The following is a 21,526-nucleotide window of genomic DNA, read 5'->3' on the forward strand; positions in this document are numbered from 1 at the left end:
AGCAATTTAATCTGGGTCTTCTAATCAGTAATAAACTGCTTCTTTCCTAATCTGTCAGTGATGGGTCTTCAAGTGATCATGACTTCTCATTAATACAGTGCCTTTCATTCATACAGATTCAAAAACACTTCATAAACATTGCTGACTGACTATATAACGAAAGTTAGGCTGATCTTCCCACATCCATTTCCCTGCCAGTACAGTGCAGGGTTGTTCCCTATAGTAGTATGCTCTGTCCAGTCTGTTTTAAAAAGTCTCAAGTAAAGGGCTTTGAGGTGGGGTTCCCGCTGAACTCCTTCCTACTCATCATCTTTCTGGTAACATGATACACAGAAATGAATGCACTATTTCAAGACCTGATCACACAAGAGCCAAATGGTGAGATTCTGTTACCTCTCTGCTTCATGAGATCAATATGCCTTTGTGTCTGCAACCCAAAATTAAATGGGCCTTTCACTTACTACACCGGTTAAGGTTAACTTAGTCAACACTAAGATGAGGCTATCTGTGAAAAAGTTCAAATGAATCTTGCATGTGTACAGAATTCTCCAAGATTTCTACTATCATATAACAATACAATAAGGCAAGCCCAGACTCCTATCATGAAAATGAAGGTTACTTTGAGATGGACTCTGCATACAGACACTCAGGGGTTGAACTGGCCTAGGCAGCCCATGAGAGGGAATATGCAGAGGATCCTCATAGAAGAGCTAAAAGTTGATCCAGCAGTCCTATTGTTATTTATATAGCACCAACAATATGATCAAAGTTTACTGAAAAATAAGAGGACAAGATTCTTACTCTAAAGAGTTTACAATCTAAAGCCCAGATCCTGCAATAAGCTCCATGCCGGCAAAACCTACTCTCCTTGAAAGATAGAGCCTAAGTTAAAGATCCACTCACTACGCAGATTTTATTAATTCACAGCTAAAGAAAGGAGGCAGAAAATAATATTAACACAGCTAACCCAAAAGGTTTTAGATTTAAAGCTTCGTGAACTCCGGGCTTCCTAATTAAGGAAAAGCAATAAAATGGAAGAATGTGTCTCATTATTTCTATTTCAGTAACAAGTAGAACTCCTTTGTACTCTGTGCTGCCCAAACACAAACAGTCCTTGTCCTTAAGAACCTGCCATCTAAAAAGATAAGATGACAAAGCTTGGGAGAAAAAAATAGGATTATAAAAATCTCCAACTTTAACAGAGTTTTGTATAGTGCTCATTTTCACAGTATCTAAGCATTTGCCAGACAAATTACATCTGCATAGCAAAGTCCCTAGGGAACTCCATGGGGTCCTCTGCTCTACCCCCTTCCCTAGGTAAACAGGAGGCTCTATGTGGGTTGAATATACAGCTAGACCTTACATCATGTATACAAAAAGCTAATTTAAAGAAAATCTACTAATGGGGCCTTGATGACTAAGGGAGACAGAAAAGAGATGCAGTGAACATCTGAAGTCACTGGCAGCTAACGACAGTCAAATGAATCGGTTGCTTTCAATCCAGTTCCTAGACTATAAGTGTACATGTGAAAAAGAAACTGGCAATAACTAAGGCTAAGATTTTGTTATGGTTGTTTTTAGTAAAAGTCACGGACAGGTCATGGGCAATTAATAAAAATTCAAGGAAGCCTGTCTGTGACCGTCTGACCTGTCTGTGATTTTTGCTGCTGCAGCTCCATGGTTTCCCTTGCCACCATGGTAGCTGGGAGCTGTGGGGTTCCCCTCTTGCCTGCAGCAGCTGGAAGCTTCAGGGGGGGCCCCCTCTTCCCACCGTGTCTGGGAGCTGCAGGGTGACCATATTTCCCAAAGAGAAAACAGGACACTCCCAGGCGTCCCCCTTCCTCCCACCCCCCACGTGAGGCTGTCACCTGTCACTGGAACCCTGAGGAGGGCCCTCTCAGGAGTCTGTCACCTGTGGCTGGAACCCTGCAGGGGGGCCCCTGTTGCTGGAACCCTGCCAGGGTCTCACTGGGTGCCAGCTCCAGAGTCCTGCAGCCTCTGGGGCTGAAGCAGAGAATGTCAGGGAGGTCTCTGAAAGTCACGGATTCCGTGACTTCCATGACCTCTGGGACATAAACATAGCGTTAGCAATAACTAGTACCCCTGCTAATAATCCTTGACCTTAATATTAGGACAAGTGGCTTATACAGAATGAACTTTTCAGGTTATGTCTTCACTGCAAAAATGGTAGGTTTTTACATTGAGATAGCTCCCTTGATGCAGAATCCTAGCAGATACATGCCACTGGTAGATGAAAAACTGGAGCCAGCTACAGGCATATTGCAGAATTTGCTGCACAATTGAGTCCTAACTCCTTCATACCAAATGTTTCACAGCAAGTCACGTCTGAAGCAAGCTCCCTGGGATGCAACAAGACTCACCTGATATGGTCTCACTTTATGATGAATCTCTTGTATTCCAACCTCTCTTGTCCTCACATCACGACACTAGGAAAAGAGGGAGAGAAAAATTACATAAAACAGAGGAATACATGCAGCTCAAATACATTAAGATTTCCAATCACCCCATGGGCTCAAAATTAAGTTGAAATAGCCTGTCTTACACTGGTAGAATTTGAATAAATAGACTTCAAAATAAAAATGCTCACCGAGCCATCCCTAATGTACCTTAGAAAAAGAACTTTGTGCTAAATGTAAAAACATGCTGATAAAAATCAATTCACTGAGCAACCATTACATCTCATGAGAAAAGGTACCATTTGATTTGCAAGTAGCAGGGCTTGGAGGGAAAAAATCAACAGCTATGAAAGAGCAAGAAAGACTTGACATTATCATAGATTTTAAGGGCCAGAAGGGAACATTGTGATCTTCTAGTGATTCTAGTCTGATCTCCTATATAATAAACCGTAGGCCATAGAACTTCCCCACAATAATTCTTGGAGCAGATCTTTTAGGAAAACATCCAATTTTGATTTAAAATTGTTAGTGATGGAGAATCTACCATGACCCTTGGTAAACTGTTCCAATGGTTACTCTCACTGTTAAAATTTTATGCCTTATTTCCAATCTGTCAGGTCCTTCACCAGAGACATCTAGAATTGGAAAAATCTAACCTAGTGTGCCAGAGATACTCTTGAGCAGGCAATTTGTAAATCTGGGTAATTGATTTTTAATGCCAAAATCGGCATGTGACACACCTGAATATCAGAAGGTAGAGGGTTAACTCTCTGGTCAAGTGTCCCACAGATGTACAGGATGGACTAACCGTGAGAGGTTTGGGACCAATGGTCCAAGGCGTCAGAGAAAAGCCAGGTAATTTTACAAAACTTTACAGCTCCTTGGTAGTCAGAGGGAACGAGACACAGAACTCCATGTTAGCGAGCTTGATTGTAGCTTGCACAAGTCTTTTGTATCTCTTCTTGTAACCAGTGCAAACCAAGCCCCATGAGAAAAGTCTCAAGGAGAAAAACTTTTCTGAAGACAGACTGTTTTTATAGCACAAACAAGAAAACTCTGAAAATCCAAAGTCAAGCATAAACCCACATGGAACTTGATTTCCAAGGCATCCAAATGACCCTACCTGCATCCCAACACCCTCTACAATGCCTTAAAAAAAAGTCAAGTCAGATTATATTATATATTATATACAGTGAAATAATTTAATCTTTACTATGACCATAAAAACTGGCATGCTTTATTCTTATATGGTGATTATGCTAAATCTGGCCTTCTTTATGGTGATACGCACAAAATCTACTTTGCTTTACAAATTCCTCACTAGACCAATGGCATGCAGAAGACAGTCAATTCCCCACTCTTCATTAAGGGCCCTAGTCCTGAGCGTGCACAGCCTTTTTCAGGACTGTGCCCTCCAATTTCTTTGCCCCAATCAGTAATCCACAGAGACGGAACAAAGAGGGAAAGCTGAAATTGCCAAGAGGACAGAGCTGAGGAGCCTGGGCACCCTCTAATTATGAACCTTCATATCTAAAATACCTAGGTGTCTTGTGGGAATTCATTCCCAACTATCATAGCCTTAAAAAAGCTGTTTATTTATAATGTTATACCTCCAATAGATACAAAGACAATTCACTGGTATCTTGTACTTCAAGTGACAATGTGACAAACTGTTTTGGTTGCTCACTGTACCAAGCTGCAAGGCTTCTTCCCCAGTAAATTCAGATCTACAGTCATCCGCACAGTAGAAATGTTTAGAGATTCAGTACTTTAAAGGCAGCCTGCCACGGAAAACATAATTGGGTTTGAGACCCTTTTTTTTTGCTTTGTTATGTATAAAGGAGATTTATTCCCCACCTACAATTTTTTTTAATTCTTAGAAATAGCCGGAATATTAAGTTTCATCATTATATCTGTTTTTGCTGGAAGTGTTCCGTGGAGGGTTTCTCAACCCTACTGAGGAGGATAAAGACGCTAAATCCTTAACAAAGAGCTTTTCTTCTAACTAACTGTTAGGTGTTTGAGTTGAATAATTTTTTTAAAAAGTTGTCAACAGTCTGCATAAAAAACTTCCCTTTCTCACTTGAGAAATGTCCTTAGTAGCCAAGATGTCACAAATCTCCTAGTTCTCTGGTCATCCTGTATCTTGCATGGAAAATCTAAATTTTTAATGTAGAAATCAAGCAAAACATCAGTTCTTTGGGAAAAATCTTTGAGGTATTCCTTTACCTATCAGAAAACGATCAAACAAAAGGACAAAACCCCAATATTTTCCTTTGCAGGTCATCTTTAGTTGAGCAGCAAATCTGGCTCCTATAGTTCACATTCCTCTCATTTTGCCATTTTTCTCCTCCTGTTCACAAACACAATAATCAGTCACACAGTGTAGTCAGCAGGCAGCTCCTCCTTGGCATAAGGTTGCTGATCTTTTACCTGTGTTCCTAGATCCTTCATCCTGGCCAAGGCAAGTTCTCTCAGGTTACCATGCTCCACTCCTGAGCTGACTAGCGGCATTGGGATATCCCTATACAAAGGAGAAAAACAAAAACTTTATATGACCATATTCATAAAATATAAAGTCAGATGGGCCACCATCATTATCTAATCTTACCTCCTACATAACAAAGGACTTATCTGAATTAATTCCTGTTTCAAAGCCCAGTAGCTTTGGCTGAACTAGAGCATGGCCAAGCCAATTAACAACTGGAGGCAGTGAAGGGGAAAGAGCTACATGATTGGTTTTTACAGCAGGAAAGGACTTTTCACATGCTAGGAAATAGGCTATTTATGTGTTTTTATTCTCATATTCATCATACTGGAAAAAGGAAAAAATTCTGTTTTACGTGTGAATTTTCATTCTAGGACCCTCCATGTCAGAGAGTCTTCGCAGCAAGCATTGGTATAGTCTCCAGGAATCCTGGATATAACAATTGTAACTACATCCTAAAATTCAGTAAAGATGCAAACAAGTTTGTAATAATCTAACATCATAAGAGTATATTATAATAATTATGAATACCATTTTTGCATAAGTACTGAGGTCTTCTACAACAGAAGATAATGCTGTAATGATAGATTTCAATATTTCTACTTGAAAGATTGATTTCCTCATGAACTTGTTGCCACAAAGAATCTTGTGCCCTTAAGAAAATATCTGAACTATTATACCCTTCATCTTCTGATGCTATGAAGCGCCTGTTGATAATGTTGATTTAATTTAATTTACTTTGGGGAAAGGATAAGATTGTGCTTGGGACAGCGAGTTCTACTGAATATCCTTCAGTAATTATTTCTGGAGGTGGCTCACTCCAGACCAGGGCCCACCCATGAAGCATTCCTCATAAAGGGGAGGAATCTGCCTAGACTTCAGAACCTCGGGGGGAAAAAAAATCAAAAGAAACTTTTGGAGTTGCATAGTTTTCAAGAGAATATCAGCTTTGGTCTTCCAACTCTTGAGGTAGCAATGGCCTCCTCCTAATGTGTAATCTTTAACCTGAACCTGGAGGAGCAGCACTTCAAAGGAAAAACCTGCTGAGATAAGGCAGTCTGAAGATGCTCTCACTGGAAGGAGGGAAGGGATATATTCCCTTGTCTAAAGCCTCAATGACTGTTTTCTGTCTATGCTCCCAGAAAAGATTACCAGCAGAGTATTTTGAAGGAGATCAACCTGCTTTTCCAATTTTTTGGCAGGAGCTGCAGTTGCCATGGGACATGTCTTTGGAAGTTTTGAATATCAGCCAGGTGAAGAATTAGTCCTCAAAAAAATTGCTAGGAAAATTGAGAATGGGTGTGTGGGGAAGTGTGCATGCTAACAACAGCCTCCAAATTGAGTATCTCTAGGCCTGCACAATAAGAGACTGCAGCCAATACTCTCAAGGCTGAGGCTGCTGCATCCAAGTTCAGTTTGATGATGAATACCATGGAAAAATGGTATTTAGTCTGTAGAAGAGAAGAGGGGGGACATAACAGTTTTCAAGTACAGAAAAGGTTGTTACAAGGAGGAGGGAAAAAATTGTTTTAGTTAACCACTGAGAACAGGACAAGAATCAATGGGCTTCAATTGTAGCAAGGGCGGTTTAAGTTGGATATGAGGAAAAACTTCCAGTCAGAACAGTTAAGCACTGGAATAAGTTGCCTGAGGATGTTGTGGAATCTCTGTAATTGGAGATTTTTAAGAGCAGGTTAGACAAACACCTGTCAGGGATGGTCTAGATAATACTCAGCCCTGCCATGAGTGCAAGGAACTTAACTAGAAGACTTCTAGACTACAATGGGATGGGGCAAGAGTCCCGGGGGGGGTGTGTGTGGCATCAGGGGGCGAGAAGCAGGGAGGGGGGCAGATAGGGGGTGGGGCTGGGCCACGCCTGGCTATTTGAGGAGGTACAGCCCCTAACCGGCCCTCCATACAATTTCTGAAACCCATGTGGCCCTCAGGCCAACAAGTTTGCCCACCCCTGATCTAGATAGATCTCTTATGAGAGATTTTAGGACTTTGGGCTACCGTTTTGAAAACTGATTGTGGGCAATATCCTTCACTAGTCCCTACACCAAACTCCTGAGAGACGGGGGCCAGCATATTACCAAGGAGATTAAAACAAGTGTGCAGGCATGTATCCCACCTGTCTCCTTAAGGAAAACAGCAGCCACTTTATGATCTCCTGTGGCCTGGAAGAGGAGAAGAGACAGGTCTATCTCCCAGGGAATGCAATCTGAATCACTTCATGTTTCCTGCTGCTGGGTCTGGGCTGAGTAGTAGGGAGGCCAAAAAATGTAATATTAAATTAACGATTATGTCATGTGATGACACCTCCAGGAATATACCCAACCAAGACTGGCAACCCTACTGAGTGGGGACCAACTGCACAAAATGAGGAATGAGCTGGGACCACTAAAGACAAATGACTCATTTGTACCAGAGAGATTGCAGAAGCTGGCACCTTTCACTGCAGCTGACCTCTTCCAGGCAGAACAGCTTGTAGGAAGGGAGGAGGGGGTGGATGCTTTGTGGCCGTCTCAGTCATCTCAGCACAGACCTTGCCTACATGCTGGCTGGGAGCAGGAATTTCTTCCTCTGGCTTATTGGGGGGTACCTTGCCTTTCCCCAAGATTCAAGAGGCTCCACTGAAACTATCCTGCTAGTGGAAATAAGGGTCCCATACATAGGGGAACGTCTGGAAGACAGTGGAAACCTACTGATCCTGGCTTGGTTTCACTGAAGCAAGCTTCCATGTGCCTGGCTGGCCTGCTCAGCTGTCAGCATGGATCTTGTCTACATGTCAGCGTGAGCCACTCTTTCCTGTAAGCTACTCGACCTCTGTTACTGTGGAACTCTCCAACATTCCAGCTGAGAACTGGCGTCCTGCAGTTTGCCTGCCAACCATTTTTTGAAAGGGGAAGAGAGGAGAGGTCCACAGAAAGCTAAGTCTGGTTTGGGTTTTTTAGCTAAGCAGTTCTAAAGAAAAAAAAACCTCAAACGTTTATGCCTTGCCTAAACTACAAAGTTAGGCCAACATAAGATTCCTTGTGTTGACCTGGTTGTGCACGTGTCTACATTTAAATTTGTCTCCCACCGAAGTAAGTGTCTCGTTACAGCGATGCAGTAACACCGCTTCCCCGAGCAGCACTGAGACACGGTCAATATACTGAGGTTGATGCAGCATGAGTTGCATTACTTATGTCAACCCTAACAGTCTTCCAGGAGCTGTCCCACAATGCTGGACACTGATCACTCTGGTCACAATTGTGAACTCCACTGCCCAGGGGTCCCGAAGACCGGAAGACCCTCCTTCCCTTTAAAGGCCGAAAATTTTTGAAATGTCTTTTCCTGTTTGCGCAGCTTGGCGAGCACACAACAGCAGCTCTCCATGGTTGAGTGCAACTGCCCAGCTGACAATGCCTGCTACACACTCCAGACATGGTCTGGCTTGGAGTAGATGAAAGATATTGGATCTCCTGGGCTTGTTGGGAGAAGAGGCTTTGCAACCACAGCTATGGACCAGCTGTAGAAACAAGAACATCTCTGAGCAGGTTGCATGGGGGATGCAGGAGAAGAGGTATGACAGAGACCAGCAGCAGTGCCATGTGAATGTGAAATATCAGAAGGCCTGAGGCCAACACTGGATCCGGAGCCAAGACACAGACATGACGCTTTTACAAAGAGCAGCATGCCTTACTTGGCGGAGGCCTCACCACCCTCCACACGCCACTATGGATACCATCAAGGGACTTGAGCAACAGGCCCCTGGCATGAACAACAAGGAGGAGGGTGGGGGACATGCGACTGGGAGGTCCAGCTATGCTGCAAGTCTGGACCTGTTTGAGACTCCACCACTATCCAGTCAGTCCCAGCAGTCGAACATGGGTGGGCTCGATGCAGGGGAAGGAACCACAGGTAAACATGTAATTGTATTTCCCGTTACAATGATGTACTGATGGCACTCCCAACTTAACAAGACACAGCTATTGATTTTTCATTAATTTACTCATACTAAAAGAGTTAGCATACTTGATGGTGGTGGGCTGCGTACTGGGATACGTACCTATTATGCACCACACTGTGCATCGACTCAAGCACTCCTGGTGAGTGCAAACAGCACGGACCAAGGAGCCAAATATACACGTGCATAAGCGATATACTAACTGCAGCCAATGTAACTTGTGTCAACTGAAGCTGACAGTGTAGACATGGCCTTAGTTTAAAGTCTTTTGAATATCCTGTGAAAGTTCTGCTACAAAAGAAGCCCTGGAATCTGCCAAGTTCGCTGCTTGGAGACAGAGAATTCTGGGGAGTTCTTCTTAAGGGGTGGTCCTAAGCCCAGGCTCAGAGCAAAGGCAAGGTTTGTCTCCAGCTGCTGTGGAGAGCGGGTATGCCCACTGTGGAGATTAACAAGAGGGGACTGAGAATGGTGCATCTTTGCCCACCCATTTCACATTTCTCCGTTTAAGCAAACGGACTTTTTTCCCCTTGCATTTCTTACTGACCACAAGCCAACTACACGCGGGTTTGGTTCACTTTCTAGTTTGCGTATCTGCAACAATGGATCTCTGGCACACCAGACAACATTAGCCAATGAACTGCCTCTGCACAGAGGTATTGGCCTATCAAGGGCTCCCTATGGCAGTGCTGCCTTAGTGGTGTTCAAATATCAAAACCTCAGCATTAAGGACCCTCAGAGGGCCCTGGTTCCCACTCCACCCAGAGCCACCCTCTCTCCTGCACATATATCTCCCCTCACAAGGACAATCAACACCCTGCTGCCTTTGATTCTTCATTGTACCATGATGAACTGAGGGAGTGGGGTAGGCCAGTGAGGGGTTAAGTGAGGATTTGTGGGAGAGAAGGTGCAGAGAGCAGTGTTTATGTTGGAGGGGATTACCCATAATCAAAACAGGCATCTTCTAGAAACAGCAGGACGATACTAATGATAAATTCCAAACTAAATTTTTTTAATAAAGTCTTTTAAAGATGACAGAAAGATAAGCCTGCTAGCCATGTATATTACCAAACCCTGCTAACTTTCTGAATTTATTTTAGAGAAACAGGAGACAAAAAAATAAAAAGTGAACTATAAATAGAATATTAAACTGTACAACGTAGAACAGTTTGATCTCAAAACCTAGTTTAAACAAGCTCCTTAATGAGCTTTTAAACCTCTTTCCTCCCCTGTATAATTATTCAGCAAACACAATGAAGTACAGAACAGCATGTTAAAGAACAGGATCTCACACACACGAACCAGACGATTCAGGGAGTTGGTAATGTTATTAGTTTAATCCACTTTAGGTCAATAGTGATTAGAAATCAGTATCATCTGACAGCTGTCTGGTGGCCTATGTGAAATTTATTTACAGGTATCAGTCCAGTTCCTTAAGAATGTGTGTCACAAAAGCCACCATTAACAGTCACCATTTTTGGCAGTCTCAGCACAGATACCCAGGTCTGAATGAGCCAGGGAGACTATCAATATGACAAATGGTCGCTGCAAGGAAGAGCAGAAGTACATTGGCAAAAAAATCAGGAATACTTGTGGCACCTTAGAGACTAACAAATGTATTTCAAATTTATTGGCAAAAAAGAGGACAAGGGAAAGCTTGCCCTGCTGCTGCCCATGCTACGCCTGTTCTGTAGAGTTAGGACTTCAGGCTCCAGGGCTCTCATTTCATTCCAATGCCAAACTCACTTTAAATAAATTTGGTAACACTTTTACCAGTATTAGGGTGTTGCACCAGAAGCCTTGAAAATATTATTTCCCTCCCTTATTTTGTTTGCAATACATTAGAACTTTTTATAAAGCAGAAAGGGCTCTGAAAAAATTCCTCACCTCTGACTCTCTCTCACACCAAAAACAAGGCAAATGCAATTAGCTAGCCAGTTAATTTATTCATCTGATTTCTTAGAGTAAATAAGGCATCATAGAACTAAGATAACAGACTCCAAACAGCTTCAATTAGAGGTAATGAGCACTTCACATTGAGTCTAAAGGACACAGTAGAGGAGAACAGGATTTTCATCTGGGCATGTTAGAGCTAAGGCAATAATCTGACTGAATGCCTATTTCTTCCAATTATGGAACAGCGCCAAAAGGGCCAGGCTGTTTTGTACTTCTCAACAGGAACACAAATAAAAACAACTGACATCTTCTAGCACCAGGGCTATAGCAAGGGTGGCCAAAACGTGGCTCATGAACTGCATGTTGCTCTTTTACAGTTAAAAGTGCAGCGTGCGGAGCCCCACATACCCTCCATTCTCTGCCTATCAGACTGGGGGTGGGAGGAGAGAGAGCTCGGGGCTTCTGCCCTGCAGCGGGGTGGTGGAGCTATGGGCTTCTCCCAGAGATGACAGCTGCCTGCTGAGAATGGGGGGAAGGGGCACAATTTAAAGGTTCACTACCTCCAACATCGCTTGCCTCATAACCTAAGTCGTGCAGAACGCAATGCCATCCACAGCCTCAGAAACCACCCTGACATTATAATCAAAGAGGCTGATAAAGGAGGTGCTGTTGTCATCATGAACAGGTCTCACTACCAAAAGGAGGCCGCCAGACAACTCTCCAATACCAAATTCTACAGGCCACTTCTCTCAGATCCCACTGAGGAATACACTAAGAAACTGCACCATCTACTCAGGACACTCCCTACACTAACACCGGAACAAATCAACATACCCTTAGAGCCCCAACCGGGGTTATTCTACCTACTACCCAAATTCCACAAACCCGGAAATCCTGGACGCCCCATCATCTTGGGCATTGGCATGCTCACTGAAGAACTGTCTGGATATGTGGACTCTCTACTCAGACCCTACGCCACCAGCACTCCCAGCTATCTCCGTGACACCACTGATTTCCTGAGAAAACTACAATGCATTGATGACCTTCCAGAAAACACCATTCTAGCCACCATGGATGTAGAGGCTCTCTACACAAACATCCCATACACAGATGGAATACAAGCTGTCAGGAACAGTATCCCTGATGATGCCACAGCACAACTGGTTGCTGAGCTCTGTGCCTTTATCCTCACACACAACTATTTCAAATTTGATGACAATATATACCTCCAGACCAGTTGCACCGCTATGGGTACCTGCATGGCCCCACAATATGCCAACATTTTTATGGCTGACCTTGAACAACGCTTCCTCAGCTCTCGTCCACTCACACCCCTTCTCTACCTATGCTACATTGATGACATCATCATCTGGACCCATGGGAAGGAGACTCTGGAAAAATTCCACCACAATTTCAACAGCTTCCACCCCACCATCAACCTCAGCCTGGAACAATCTACATGGGAGGTCCACTTCCTAGACACCACGGTGCAAATAAGTGATGGTCACGTTAACACCACCCTATACTGAAAACCCACCGACCGCTATGCCTACCTTCAAGCCTCCAGCTTCCATCCCGGACACAGCACACGATCCATTGTCTACAGCCAAGCACTGAGGTACAACCGCATCTGCTCCAACCCCTCAGACAGAGACCAACACCTACAAAATCTTCACCAAGCATTCTCAAAACTACGATACCCGCACGAGGGAATAAGGAAACAGATCAACAGAGCCAGACGTGTACCCAGAAGCCTCCTACTGCAAGACAAGCCCAAGAAAGAAACAAACAGAACTCCACTGGTCATCACATACAGTCCCCAGCTAAAACCTCTCCAACACATCATCAGGGATCTACAACCCATCCTGGACAATGATCCCTCACTTTCACAGGCCTTGGGTGGCAGGCCAGTCCTCGCCCATAGACAACCCGCCAACCTGAAGCATATTCTCACCAGTAACTACACACCGCACCATAGTAACTAACTCAAGAACCAATCCATGCAACAAACCTCGATGTCAACTCTGCCCATATATCTATACCAGCGACACCATCACAGGACCTAACCAGGTCAGCCACACCATCACTGGCTCATTCACTTGCACGTCCACCAATGTAATATACGCCATCATATGCCAGCAATGCCCCTCTGCTATGTACATCGGCCAAACTGGACAGACCCTACAGAAAAGGATAAATGGACACAAATCATTAGGAATGGCAATATACAAAAACCTGTAGGAGAACACTTCAATCTCCCTGGACACACAATAGCAGATTTAAAAGTAGACATCCTGCAGCAAAAAAACTTCAGGACCAGACTTCAAAGAGAAACTGCTGAGCTTCAGTTCATCTGCAAATTTGACACCATCAGCTCAGAATTAAACAAAGACTGTGAATGGCTTGCTAACTACAGAACCAGTTTCTCCTCCCTTGGTGTTCACACCTCAACTGCTAGAAGAAGGCCTCATCCTCCCTGATTGAACTAACCTCATTATCTCTAGCCTGATTCTTGCTTGCATATTTATACCTGCTTCTGGAAATGTCCACTACATGCATCTGACAAAGTGGGTATTCACCCACGAAAGCTCATGCTCCAATACGTCTGTTAGTCTATAAGGTGCCAAAGGACTCTTTGCTGCTTTTACCGCCAACAGTTTGAATCATCTCCCTTACCTTCAGTGGCCCATCTCTGCAGCTCCCAGGTGTTAGCTCCACGTGGAGAGGCAGCGGCAAACCGCTGGGAGCTGCAGGGAAGGGCTGCTGCGTTAGCTCCCCAGGGAAGGGCAGCAGCCAAAGCAGTGGTTATCCCTGCAGCTCCCTGCTGTTTGCCGCTACCTCTCCTGACAGCCACAGCTCCCAGCTTAGTGGCTCCAGTAGCTGCTGGGCAATGAGGGGGCCTGGCAGAACCATTTAACCAAGCGGGGCCAGAAAACCCTGGCAAAAATTGGGGGGGGGCAGGGAAAGAAGGTGAGAGGAGACATGACCCCACATGCTCCTCCCACACAAAGAATCATAGATTATTAGGGTTGGAAGGGATCTCAAGAGATCATCTAGTCCAACCCCCTGCTCAAAGCAGGACCAATCCCCAAATCCCTAAATGGCCCCCTCAAGGATTGAACTCACAACCTGGGGTTTAGTAGGCCAATGCTCAAACCATTGAGCTATCCACCTTCTCTGGCTTCTGCCCACTGGGGAGGGAAGTCTCAAGGCTTCAGCCCTGCGGGACGCACTTGCCAGGACTCAGGGCTGAAGCCCCGCTCCTGCTGAAGCCCCAAGATCCCCTCCCCTTGGGGGCTGAAGCCCTGAGCCCCAGCAGAAGTGCCCTGCAGGAGCTGAAGCCACACACCTTGTGCGGGCTTGAGCCCCAAGCCCCAGCAGGTACCTCCCACAGGGCTGAAGCCCCAAGACCCCCCTCCCCATGGGGCTGAAGCCCTAAACTCTGGCAGGCGTGCCTTGCGGGGGCTGAAGCCATGCACCCCGCGGGAGCTTAAGTCCCAAGGCCGGCAGGTACCTCCCACGGGGCTGAAGCCCCGAAACCCCCCCCATCCCCCATGGGGCTGAAGCCCTGAGCCCTGGCAGGTGCCTCCTGCGGGGCTGAAGGCCCTGAGGCCTGGTAAGCGCACCCTGGCACTCAAACTTCTGAAGATTGTCATATGTGGCTTGGAGGGCCAGTAACTTTAGCCACTCCCTGATCTATAGCAAAACCCAGTGTGGAGACTTTGCCACCTTTGGAACTCTGATGTGGTAAATAAGACATTGCAAAGAAATAAAAAATAAGCTTTCACAGCAACACATATCTGATCCCCTTGTTTGCATATGGGGAACAAACAATAATTCACAACCTCTAATCAGCATGTTAACATATGGAAATATGCATTTTGTCGCAGTGACAGAGGAAAATAGGCCTCCCATCCTCCCTTCAATCCAGATTAGAATATGTTTGTTTTCATAGTTGGGGATGGCTGTATGGATCAAATAGCTGCACGTTCTGGATAGCCTAAGGACAAAGCATCAGACTGGAGACACTGAGACTTCTTAAAGTTCTGAAACAAAATTGTGAGAAAATCTAGGATACCGGAGGTGAAATCTTGGCCACAGTGAAATTAATAGGAGTTTTGAGATTGACTTGCAGGGGGCCAGGATTTCATCGTTCATATTTAGGCAATTTGGGTTGCCTAGGAAGGCAGTGTGGGAGGGATAGCTCAGTGGTTTGAGCATTGGCCTGCTAAACCCAGGGTTGGGAATTCAATCCTTGAGGGGGCCACTTAGGGATCAGGGGCAAAATCAGTACCTGGTCCTGTTAGTGAGGGCAGGGGGCTTGACTTGACTCGATGACCTTTCAAGGTCCCTTCCAGTTCTATGAGATAGGTATATCTCCATATATTATTATTAGTGTGAGCCAGTGGTCAGAGACATGGCTAGCAATGTAGACACCTAGGTTTTATTCTGGATTGCCACTGACTTGCTGTGTGGTCTGACCAAATTGTTTTTAACCTGTCTCTCTGTTTCCCCATCTGGAAAATGGGGGTAATACCTGCATAGGATCACCCGGGATCATCAAGTCCAGGGCCTAGCTATTGCAGGCAATCCTTTTCCATAATCCCATTCATAAACTTATCAAGCTTCATCTCCAAACTAGTTTGGATGTTTGCCTCTACTACTTCTCTAAGGTGCTTTAAGATGCTCAAGTAAAAGGCGCTCTAAGTGCCAGTTACTATTTTCATCATTGTGCTTTTTTTCACAGGCACCAACAAAGCATTCAGTGATCCTTTTTTAACCTCTCCTATCTATATAAATTCTTATGTAAACATCATAAACATCTGAGTACGTCCCATAATTATGGCATATGCACAAAGATATCTCTCTTTCCACCAGTCAGTGGTAAATGGATTTAATTTTTTTTGTATTCCCCCATCCCCTCCTTTTTAAATCTAGTGTTACTGAGGGATGTCTTGGTTAAAGATGTGAGTTTTGCATTTTGCCTAGAAAGTGTTGCAATTCATCTTTATCTCTTTTGGGAGTGAGTTTCAGATTCATGGGCCAGTCATTGAGAAAACTGTCTCCTACACAATAGGTTCACTTTTGGAGGTTGACAGTTCAATCACATTCCAAGCCTATAGGACATCAATGGGTGAATCATGGTGTCTGTGTCTGAGTCATCAGAAAGGGGCAAAGTCTTGTTATAGAAAAACATTTTTTCATGGTTGTGGCTTTGTGGATATCCAGAAGCAGTGTGGAGTCCAGGGGAATACTGAAGCACTTGGCAGACACCCTGTAAGGGAGGTTTCCTCTTCCCTACTAGCACACCCTCTTTCCCCCTTTGTCTCCCACCCCACCCCCTGGATTCAACTTCAGCTTCCTGCTCTTCATACATACTGCTCATTTCAACCAGACCCTTGGAGAGATAAGAGTTGGTGCTGTTTGCATGCTACTGCCATTTCCATCCATTCTTCTTATCAATCTCCCCGAGTGACATCATACAGAAGTAGAAGATGGGAGAGAGGACGCATCCCTGAGGGACAACGCATGAAAGATACAAAGATGGAAGAGCAGGTGCCAATCAATTCTCTGGACACAGTTTGAACAGAATGAATGGAACTACCTCATTATTACACTACACTACAAAATTAAGTCGACTTTATCTAATCCGACCTCGAGCCTCCATATTAAATCGATTGTGTGCGGCCACACCATGCTCATTGTCTCGATGGAGTGTGTCCTCACTAGCAACGCCTGCATCGACGCACAAAGCAGTGCATCGTGGGTAGCTATCCCAAAGTGCAACTTATCACAGTGTGTTTTGGGAAGTTTGTGCAATGCTTTATGGGACCAAAACATCGCCGCAAGGGAGAATGGGAACATTGCGTCAGCATCCCATGATGCACTGTCCTCCCTCCCTCATATAAACAGCAAACAACCCAGTGGTTTTCGCGCCTTAAAACCGCCGCACGTACGCCGTAACTCCAGAAGCATGGAGCCTGCTCGGCTGTGCAGTCTTGTTATGAGCATCTCAAACACCTCACGCCTTCTCCTGCAGTATTTCCAGAGCCGAAGTAGGATCCGCTGCACAGAACATAGCGATGTCCTGCAAGCAGCCCTGCTGCAAGCCACTGAAAAAAACAATTCACAGTTGCTGCTGGCAGTCACAGAGCAGCTGCACGCTGTTGAGTGCCGCTTCTGGTCCCGTGAAACAAGCACTGACTGGTGGGACAGCATCATTTTGCAGGCATGAGATGACGAGCAGTGGCTGCAGAACTTTCGAATGTGGAAGGCCACCTTCCAGGAACTTTGTGCAGAGCTTTCCCCTGCCCTGCAGTTCAGCAGCACAAAAATGAGAGCTGCTCTGACAGTGGAGAAGCGAGTGGTGATCACTATTTGGAAGTCTGCAACGCCAGACAGTTACCGGTCAGTGAGGAATCAATTTGGAGTAGGTAAATCAACAGTGGGAGCTGCTGTGCTCCAAGTGTGCCGGGCCATTAATTGACTACTGCTATGAAGGGTAGTGAGTCCGGGTAATGTGCAGGACATAGTGGATGGTTTTGCCGTGATGAGGTTCCCTAATTGTGGTGGGGCAAAAGATGGCACACATATCCCTATCTTGGCACCAGACCACCTTGCCAAAGAGTACATAAACCGAAAGTGATACTTTTAAATGGTGTTGCAAGTGCTGGTGGATCACAGGGGGCATTTCAACTACATCAACGTAGGATGGTCAGGAAAGGTTGATGATGCACACATCAGGAACTTGGGTCTGTTCAAAAAGCTGCAATCCACGACTTTCTTTCCAGACCACAAAATGAACACTGACGACGTTGAGATGCCTATAGTTATCCTGGGGTAGGCAACCCATGCCTTGCTCCCATGGCTCATGAAGCCATACACTGGCCGTCTGGACAGCAGTAGGAATGTTCAACTATATGCTCAGCAAGTGCAGAATGGTGGTTGAATGTGCCTTTGGTCATTTAAAAGGGCACTGGAGGGGGTCAAGTAGGGCCAGCCCCCAAGAATCGCATGCAGCTCGTTATAGAACCGGCACATGTGAGGTTCAGCACCAGAATGACAGTTTGCCTCCCTTGCCTTCTGGTATGCTTGGCAAAGTTCTTTTATTTTCACATGGCACTGCTGTGTGTCCCTCATGTAGCCCTTCTCCCCATTCCACAAGCAATCTTTGCATAGATGTCAGTATTTCTTCTGCTGGATCGGAGCTCTGCCTGCACAGACTTCTCCCCACACAGCGATGAGATCCACCACTTCTTGTGCAGACCAGGTTGGAGCGCGTTTGGGGCATGTAGTCTCCATGATCAGCTGTGCTCAAGCTGACATGCTCCCAATGCTGATCAAACAGTAAATGGGAAATCAAAAATTCCCGGGGCTTTAGCAGGGGAGGGTCTGTTTCCTGTGTACCTAGCTGCCATGCAGCAGAGTTGAGAATGATCTCCAGAGCGGTCACAGATGAGCATTGTGGGACACCACCTGGAGGCCAACTAAGTCGAATTACACAACACTGTGTCTACAATACCTCGCAGTCGACCCATGAAAATCAAATTAAACGCTGTGCTTCTCACAGAGGTGAATTACAGAAGTAGACATTAGAGGTGACTTAGGTCGACGTAAAGGACCCGGTAGTGTACACATACATTGACAGGTCAACTCAAGGTGGCTTCCTTCGACCTAACTCTGTAGTGTAGACCAGGCCTCAGTGTAATTTTGTTAACCCTTATGACATCCCTGAGGAGTGACAGCAGGATCCCAGAGTTGAAAGTATCACCTGCTGCACAGATCCATTAATAAGGAGTTTGGATATATAGGCCTTAGCCACAGCCAAGAGAGGATCATCCATCAATGCTATTTGTTCCACATCCTGGCCTGAAGCTCATTTGAGAGGGTTCTGGAATACTGGCAATACGTAGGTGAGTTCGAGAGGCAACTCTGATGCTCACATTATTCAGTTTAACCCACTGACTGGCAGCAATTTTAATAAACTTTAGTGCAATAATGATTGAGAAGGACAAAAAAATATTATAGTTAAGATCTTATTACAATCAAAGCAACTCTTTGTTCAGCAGAGACAAAAAACAACTAGTAAAGCCTGCTTGGATATAGGTATTCAGGCCTGTCTGCAAAGACCTATACTTTAAGAATTTAGGTGTATTCTTATCACTTAGCTAGTCATAGAGGTATAAAAGAAAGAATCAAAATCACTGTCTGCCGGTGTAAGGGCCTTCTCTTACTGTGACAGTCTGAGGCCTGGTTCTTAGGCTAAGGCCTTCTGCTAAGCAGCAGAGGCCAGCCATAAGCTGGGAAGTGTATGGTCACATCCTCCCATTCCAAACTAGTCACATTGAAATAAGGTGCTACTGGGCTATCAGGAATACAATCCTGTCCTGATATTCCTGTCACCTCCAGAGAAAGGGAAGAGCCTAGAAGATGTAAAAGGAAACTTGGTTTGATAGCATCCGGTCTGGCAAGAACTCACTTATCAATAGCTGTGATGTGAAATCCTCATTTCTGTATTGTTCTATCCCTGTAGTCTCCAGTTCCCTATTATTTGTCTGTATAATCTCTGTCTGATTCTGTGATTGTTTCTGTCTGCTGTATAATTCATTTTGTTGGGTGTAAACCAATTAAGGTGGTGGGATATAATTGGTTAAATAACCATGTACCGATATGTTAGGATTGGTTAGTTAAATTTCAGTAAAATGATTGGTTATGGTATAGCTAAGCAGAACTCAAGTTTTACTATATAGTCTGCAGTCAGTCAGGAAGTAAGGGGGGGGATGGGAACAGGGACTGGGGGTGGGGGAATTGGGATCATGTTTTGCTAAAGGGGGGAAATGGGAACAGGGGATGGGAACACAAACAGGGACACAGGCAAGGCTCTGTGGTGTCAGAGCTGGGAAGGGGGACACTAAGGAAGGAAACTGGAATCATGCTTGCTGGAAGTTCACCCCAATAAACATTGAATTGTTTGTGCCTTTGGACTTCGGGTATTGTTGCTCTCTGTTCATGTGAGAAGGACCAGGGAAGTGAGAGGGTGAAGGAATAAGCCCCCTAAACAAAGCCCATCAAGAAAAATTACCTCTGAACACGGTACACTCTTGTCCATGGTGGTACAAGAGCCAGAATTCTAGCCACCAAATCCACTAAGGTGCTTGGAGAATAACTCTTGTATCTTCCAGACTTCCAGAGCTCATACAGGCCAGTACCACGGATCACTAGAGTTGGGTAGAGTTTCATGCCATCAGGGCGAAAAGAAGGGTTCTCAAAAAACTCCTATAAACACAGAACACAAATGCAAATCAGAAACCAAAGCACTAGGTTCCTGGGGCTTTCAAACCAGAAGCTCTCTCTTTAAAAAAATAAAAATAAAAAAAAATAAAAAAATCAAGCTGCATCAGAAGGATAGATGCTTAAAGCACAATTATGAGAATGTACGTTCAATTTAAAAAGGCAGTCTTACATTCAGTTTCCAATATTTTTATCAGCCTAAAGATTTATTCTTAAATGTAGAGGATTATACTTTTTTATAAAAGAAGAAGATCGCTGCAGAAAAATTCACTCAAGAGGAGGATGCAGATTTCACCAGACTTCAATATGAAGTCAATAGATATCTGAGCCGTATTATTCATTGTAATAGAATTTTGCCCAAAATCAGAATAATATTAAGGAATGGGCATATCTTCACTCTCTGTGGACAACATTCAGAGATTACTCAAAGTGTCCAGGATACATCAACTGAATAGTAATATAAAAACAACTGAAACCACGTCACCTATGCGCTGAGCAATACTGGGAAGGTGGGACAAACAGCACCTACTATTAACTTATCCATGTCTAAATTCCAGTACACAGCTCCAAAGTGAAAACCTCCAAATTTCTATGGTCACTGGAAGCCATAAGGCATCTATAGTGCGCAGAAAAGTTATGAAATACTGTTTTACTACAAATAAAATTCCAGTAACCACAAGTAAGGTCATTAGTCAAAAGCTAAAAGATTGATTAGAAGCACTGAGTCAATTATCTCACATTTGTCTATCTAAGTGCTGACAAGGCTCTCATCACTGTAGTATCTCACAATCATTAACAGATTTTAATCTGACACCACCATTTATGAAGTAGGAAAACGTTATCCCAATTTTACTGATGAACTGAGACACAGGATGTAACAAGTGACTTGCACATGGTCATACAAGTAGTCTGTGGCTGAGCTGGGAACAGAACTCAGATCATGTCAGTCCCATTCCAGTTCCTGAAAAACAAGACCGTCCTTTCTACTATCTAATTTACCATCCTCACTAGGATGGAAGACCAATGAATTCTGAATTATGTTTACCAAGGAATACCACAACATGGCCAAAGACCGTGTTGTGAGAAAACTAATGAATTGTATTAGTCAAATATATACACACACACACACACAAATAATAATAATTAGAGAAATTAATATTATATATGATATTATAACAAGATATAATGGAATTTTTGCTTTTTAAATGTGTCTGCTGATGCAGCATTTAAGAACTGAGCTGAAACAGTTTCAGGGTTGTGTAAATCATTAAAACTGGTTTGTGTGTCTTATTTGTAAAATCTTTGGTCTGTGTAAATAGAGGGGTGAAGTAGAGGGTCATGGTGCCCCCGCCCAATAAACAAACAAGTAAAAATCTAAGGCCACAAAAACAGACAAATAAGATAAGTACTGGATAGACCCAGTGGGGTTTACAGCACAGGACAGAAGTAGACAGATAAAAGTAAGTTTTAACAAAATAAACAAAAATG

The 21,526-nt window shown here is 44.3% G+C and overlaps 1 protein-coding gene across 3 annotated transcripts in view; it reads right to left on the minus strand.

Moving 5' to 3' along the window:
• Window positions 1–21,526, minus strand: part of ELP3 (elongator acetyltransferase complex subunit 3) — a 131,668-nt gene that overhangs the window by 29,585 nt on the left and 80,557 nt on the right. For all 3 annotated transcript variants that reach the window (XM_045011482.1, XM_045011484.1, XM_045011483.1), the window contains exons 10-12: window positions 19,830–20,023; window positions 4,851–4,941; window positions 2,382–2,447 (exon numbers count right to left, since the gene is read on the minus strand). In XM_045011482.1, the coding sequence (XP_044867417.1) occupies window positions 2,382–2,447; window positions 4,851–4,941; window positions 19,830–20,023 (351 nt within the window). The remainder of the gene's footprint in view (window positions 1–2,381; window positions 2,448–4,850; window positions 4,942–19,829; window positions 20,024–21,526) is intronic.

This window comes from Mauremys mutica, chromosome 3, assembly GCF_020497125.1.
Source record: "Mauremys mutica isolate MM-2020 ecotype Southern chromosome 3, ASM2049712v1, whole genome shotgun sequence".
Classification (NCBI taxonomy): Eukaryota; Metazoa; Chordata; order Testudines; family Geoemydidae; genus Mauremys; species Mauremys mutica.